The sequence below is a fragment of the Nicotiana tabacum genome, chromosome 8 (genome assembly GCF_000715075.1).
Source record: "Nicotiana tabacum cultivar K326 chromosome 8, ASM71507v2, whole genome shotgun sequence".
Classification (NCBI taxonomy): Eukaryota; Viridiplantae; Streptophyta; class Magnoliopsida; order Solanales; family Solanaceae; genus Nicotiana; species Nicotiana tabacum.
Genome location: NC_134087.1, coordinates 166,343,347 through 166,349,346, shown reverse-complemented (window position 1 = coordinate 166,349,346; position 6,000 = coordinate 166,343,347). Strand labels below are relative to the sequence as shown.

The window sequence follows — 6,000 nt, the reverse complement described above, 5'->3', positions numbered from 1 at the left end:
CTCATCTGGCATCCTCTTCGTCCTGAAAACAACATTAAACAACCCAGTTAGCCACTCCAAGCCTGCTCTACCCACATACTTCTAGAACTCAACCTGAATTTCATCTGGCCCGGTTGCTTTGGCTCGACTCATCTTACGTATAGCCTCCACGACCTCCTCCAACTTAATACGCCTACAATACCCAAAGTCTCGGAGACTCTCCGAATGCCCCAGATCCCCTAGCACTATATCACGGTCCCCTTCCTCATTTAGAAGACCCTGAAAGTACATCTTCCATCACTGTTTAATATGGGACTCCCCCATCAAGACTCTACCGTCCTCGTCTTTGATTCACCTCACTTGATCTAGATCCTGAGCCTTCCTTTCCCTCGCTTTAGACAATCGAAACAATTTCTTATCCCCACCTTTTTCCCCCAGCTCCTCATATAGTCGGCCAAAAGCTGTATTCTTAGCCTTCGTGACCGCTAGCTTAGCCTCCTTTCTTGCTACCTTGTACCTCTCTCTATTCGCTCTCCTTTCCTCCTCGCATGTGCTCCTTACCAACTTCATACACGCTTCCTTCTTCGTCTCCACTTTGCCTTGGACTATGTTATTCCACCACCAGTCGCCTTGGTGCCTGCCAGAGTGACCCTTCAAAATCCCTAGCACCTCTCTCGTTGCCTCCCTAATGCGGTTCGCCGTTGTAGCCCACATAGCACTGGCGTCCTCACTACTCCTCCATGCTCCCATAGCCAATAACCTCCCCTCCAACTCCTGGGCTTTATCCTTAGTTAAGACTCCCCACCTAATCCTTGGTTGACCTCGAGCATACCTCTTCTTCTTCCTTATCGTAATACCGACGTCCATTACCAAGAGCCTATGCTGGGTCGCGAGGGTCTCTCCCGGGATAACCTAATCCTTGCACTACCCTCTATCACACCTTCTGAGGAGGAGGTAATCAATCTGAGTTTTCACAATCAATCTTCGGAAAGTTACTAGATGCTTCTCCCTCTTCGGAAAACTCGAGTTCGCAATCACCAGCTCGAAAGCCTTAGCGAAATCCAACAGCGAAGAACCTCCTCCGTTCCTATCCCCAAAGTCGAAGCCACCATGCACCTCGCCATAGTCACCAGCAACTGACCCAATGAGGCCATTGAAATCCCCTCCTATAAATAGCCTCTCAGCGGGTGGAATACTACGCACAACCTCGTCCAAACTCTCCCAGAAGCGTCTTTTAACCTCCTCATCCAAGCCCGCTTGCGGCGCGTAAGCGCTAACGACATTGAGGGTGGACTCACCAATCACCAAATTAATAAACATTAGTCTGTCATGCACCCGCCTAACCTCAACCACCGACTCTCTAAGGTCCCTATACATCAAGATACCCACTACATTCTTACCCTTTACGACTCCAGAGTACCACAGCTTATACCCGTCCACATTTCTCGCCTTCGACCCTACCCACCTTGTTTCCTGGACACAAGCTATATTTACTCTTCTCTTCTGGAAAATCTTCACCTGCTCAATAGACTTACCCGTAGCATGCCTATATTCCATGACTCGATCCTCAACCTACAAGCTCCCTTTCTCCCCTTACCCTCCTTGCCTCCCGTCCTATCCTCTGGCCCCCTCCTCACCCCCCTCCCCACCCCCCAAACCCCCTGAAGACATGACCTTACTCTACCATCCTAAACCACAGACACGATAAACTACGGACAAGCACTAGCACAGAATATGACCCAACTAGAAGGTAACAAGTAGCAACTACAAGTGCGCTAATAATATGCTTAAAGTAATGCTAACTAGATTGGCAGAATTTAACTATCACAAAGAGATAAAGAGGAAAGCGGGAGGTACCAACTCCCGACTGGAAGAACCTGAAGATATGACTTGGTGCACACCCGAGGTCACGGAATCCGCCGTGCGTCCTTCCAAATCTCACCAGTATTTGCACCTACCAACTAGGAATGGTCCGCTTGCTTGCTCGTACGCCTCGCGCTCGTCTCGACTGATGCAGCTACTTCCCTGCAAAATTGCACACAACCACCACGAAAACAATAAGGGAGGGGTGGGTTGTCAACTTGTCGCCGCTGCACCAGCTTAGTTCCACGACAGCCCGGGCTGTCCAACTAAACTATGTGGAAGACCGCTGCCGAGGGCAACGGAGATGGTCGACGAGTCTAGGTATCCAACATTGAGGAGGGGAAGGGGGTGGGGGGTACAAGCGACCTGGACAGGGTGTTCGCCCGCCAAAGGTCGCCGACGAGTTGCTAGGGTTCGTGCTTTGGGAACTAAAAGTTGGGCATAAGAAGGGTTGGGGACACGAACCACAGGGAAAGAGAGAAGGGCTTAGGGTAATAAGAGAGAAGAAAGGAGAGAAGGAGAAGACCAGTCGCCGGCCGAAAAACTTTGGCGATGACTGACGCATGAAAGACGCAAAAACAGAAAACGGGGGAAAGAGAGAGAAGGGATGGGGAAGAGAGAAGGGAGGGGGAGGGGAAAGGGAGAGAGGGTAGCTTACCTATGATTCCCGGCACCGCCAGTGGCTTTACAGTAGATGGAAAAGAGGGAGACTAGCGGGGAGAGAGAAAGAGATTAGAGAGAGAAAGAGTTGTTCAAGCCTCAAATAAAAAATAGCAAATATCAATGAATATATATATAAAAGAGAGAAAGATGAATTACTTAGTTAATTTGATTGATGGTGACCGATGATTAATTTATATTCTAATATTAATATTTTTTCATTCTCATAATAAAACTTGTATTTAAATTCTCCTTCTTCACTGCTAAATTGTCTATTTTCTAAAAAAAAAATACTAATAAAAGGCATTGAATAAATTAAAGTTGGATGTTTCGTCCTTTCTCTGGTTCTCAAGCATTGTAGCAAACAAATTAAAACTTTTGAAATTTCATTCTGATATCAAGTTATCAACATCTAGAATCAGGTTCTCTTAATATTGGTAATAAAAAGGCCTCTTAAAAAACTTTGGCTTCGGGCCTCCAACGTTCTTGAGCCGCCTCTAGGATAACTAATCATATGAGATATCCCATCCCATAAGATATCGTGGAATATCTCACCATTGTACAAGTATAAGTACTGTAATATTATAAGGTCCAAACGTACTGATTCTTGCATTTGAAAAACTATTGCTAAGCAAGCAAATTATTTAGCAAAGGCATCTCTTGGAATATTGTGGATGCATCTTTTTCAGCGGAAAAAAAAAAGTGGTCTAGTATTTTGGTGCCTTTCAAGTGTTGATAAGAGTAGGCAAGATGGCTTATCAATTGGACCTTCCAGCACAACAGGCCAATTATTTAGTTACTTTGTTGATCGAGTGATTTAACTGCTCTTCTGAAGATAATATTTGGGTAGATTTGCGACACTTACACCTCAGTTTCCTCATTTTTCATTGAGGACAGAGACTGATTGAAAACTGGAGTAATTGTTATACGTTAGTTTGCATCCAGGGGTGTCTTTTTGTCAAAAAGATGAGGGGAAATTCAATTCGTATGCTCAATTAGTTATTATTACCAGCAATTACAAGGTTAAATACCCAACTGAATGTACATATCCATCATCAATTGATTTTGAACAAAACTCTTTTCCCTCTCTTAGTCTCAGTTCCTCTTGCACATTTCTGTTCAGAGTTTGTTCTTACTCTATCTCTTAGGAGGTGTGAAGTTAATAAATCCAAGACATTACATATTTTAACAAGTTATAGTAAGTTTTACCTGGGTTACCAAATTAGGCCGACTATAGTTACTAAAGTACATATTATTATAAGTCACCTTCAGCGGTGAAATCAGAAAATTCAATAAGGGTATTCAAATTTTGATGAAGTAAATAATTTTTTTCCGATGAATATGTGCATCAAAAATCTTAAATCAAACTACTCTCTTTTATGTGACACTATTTATTCTTTAGGCCAGTTACTAAAGAATGATGCCTTTTTCAACCTTTAAGAATTTTAGCATTGAATGTATTGTCTTTATAAAGTTATGGAATGATGCCTTTTTCAACCTTTAAGAATTTTAGCATTGAATGTATTGTCTTTATAAAGTTATGGGTTTATATTGCTATTTATTGCAATATTAGTGAATTTTTATACATAAATTTATGATCCACTTCAAAAGTACTGGATTCAGTTGAACCCTGTAACGATACATCGCATTGTGGCATTGACCAAACCTACTTTCGAGTAGTAAGCACATTGGAAATTAAACTTGTTCAGTTGCTCATTTTTTTGTTCACAAAGCTTCCATAAAATGCTTATCTTACAAGTATTAATAAATGCTTTCATTATAAAATATTAATAGATGCATATTTATCGAGTTAAACTGTTGTTTCTGCAGCTAATAATTGAAGATGAAGCTTTCGGCTCTAAACTAACTCACATTTCACTTTTCAATATTCGTTAAAGGTGCTTTAATTGATTGGTTCAATTAACGTATGACATACTATCAAAGATATAGTTAGCAATTACAAACAAGTGAGTATATAACAAAATGACAGGGATGCTCAAGGCCTAAATTGTTGGGAAAAAGATAGGTAAAGCATTGTCTATTGCACGTCTCAAAGTCTTAAAAGGAAAAGTGTCTTCTACGAGTTAACGCCGAATACGGCGTGACCATGTATTATCTATCTGTATTGGTCAAAATCTGACCGTTACGGCCGAACTGATCAACGTCCTGTCTAAGTAATCGGGCAGTGAAAGATAACATAGCTCACTCTACATCCCTCTTCCGACATCCGTCGAGTCAAAAAGAGCAGTGCCTAAAAGAACGACCAAGACTTACTGGAGGTGAGAGAGCGTCGGACCAAGTAAAGGGCAAGGATGCCTTGACTATATATAGTAAGGAAAAACTTTCAATTGGAGGAGGCTTCTCCTCTCACCCCCCCCCCCCTCCCAAGCTCTCTTCTTGTAATCTTGATAGGAAAGAAGTAATCTACAGAAGAACATGTAAAGTTATCCCCCATCGATCGATGGGAGTCACAACGTTGAATTTCAATAAGATCGTTTATATCTTTTTCGTCCTATATACAACCCATACTATTAGCTCTTTGATCTGGAATTTATTATGTCTAACTAAGATTTACCCCTTCATCTTCTTTGATTGATTTGTTCAAATAGATTTCGATATCTTTTGAGTCAAACAATTTATAGCCGTCTGTGGGGATTTCTTAGAGAAATTTTCTAGTCTCTCCCAGATCAAAAACAAGAAATACGATCACCCACAGAAAATAGCGCGAAGGAAAAACCCAACTCATGCGAGACAAAAGCACAACACAATAGGGGGAGGAGAGCCGAGTAGAATCGCCAAATTTAGAAATCTTCGCCCCATCAACCATCGAAATGCCAAACAAGACGAACAACGTTACCAACCTATTCTCTACCATTGGACCACCGGGTAGGGGCAAGGAAAGTATTATTTTAACTCACCTTCTGCTCTTTGCTCAAGAAGGAACACAAAGTCCGCGCGGACGAGCGAGTAAAGAAACATCTCAATTAAAGAACGAAAAACTATTGCAAAACAACCAAAACACCGCTCGTCGGTGACATCTCCAAGCCGGAAGGCAGAAGTCAGACAAGGAGACTACAATGTGTGCGCAGAAGCAAAACAACAATGTTTCGTATTCTCCAACGTAGAACCCCCTAATTCAAGCAATGTCAAACGAACTGGGACTCCCCAAAAAATGTCTAGCTCTCCAAAAACTGGGACTGACGATGGGTTACTATTTCGATAAGTTCGAAATAACACCCTTTAAGTCCAAGGGCCTTCGCCAAAAAGAAGAAGTTCGACCTCGATCAAACAACGACGGGTTATTATTTCGATAAGTTCGAAATAACACCCTTTATGGCCAAGGGCCTTCGCCAAAAAGAAGAAGTTCAACCTCGATCAAACGACGCCGGATTACTATTTCGATAAGTTCGAAATAACACCCTTTAAGGCCAAGGGCCTTCGCGAGAAAGAAGATTTCAGCCACGATCGAACGACGACGGGTTACTATTTTGATAAGTT

The 6,000-nt window shown here is 42.3% G+C and overlaps 1 protein-coding gene across 1 annotated transcript; it reads right to left on the bottom strand.

Moving 5' to 3' along the window:
* Nucleotides 1-330: 330 nt before the first annotated feature.
* LOC142163389 (uncharacterized) lies at nt 331-846 on the bottom strand. The gene has a single exon (XM_075220671.1). It carries the CDS (start codon nt 844-846, stop codon nt 331-333), a length of 516 nt encoding a protein of 171 aa, XP_075076772.1.
* Between the last annotated feature and the right edge of the window lie 5,154 nt (nt 847-6,000).

Coding starts and splice junctions, on each gene's coding strand:
- LOC142163389 (XM_075220671.1), bottom strand. CDS start 846: ATGGACGTCGGTATTACGATAAGGAAGAAGAAGAGGTATGCTCGAGGT.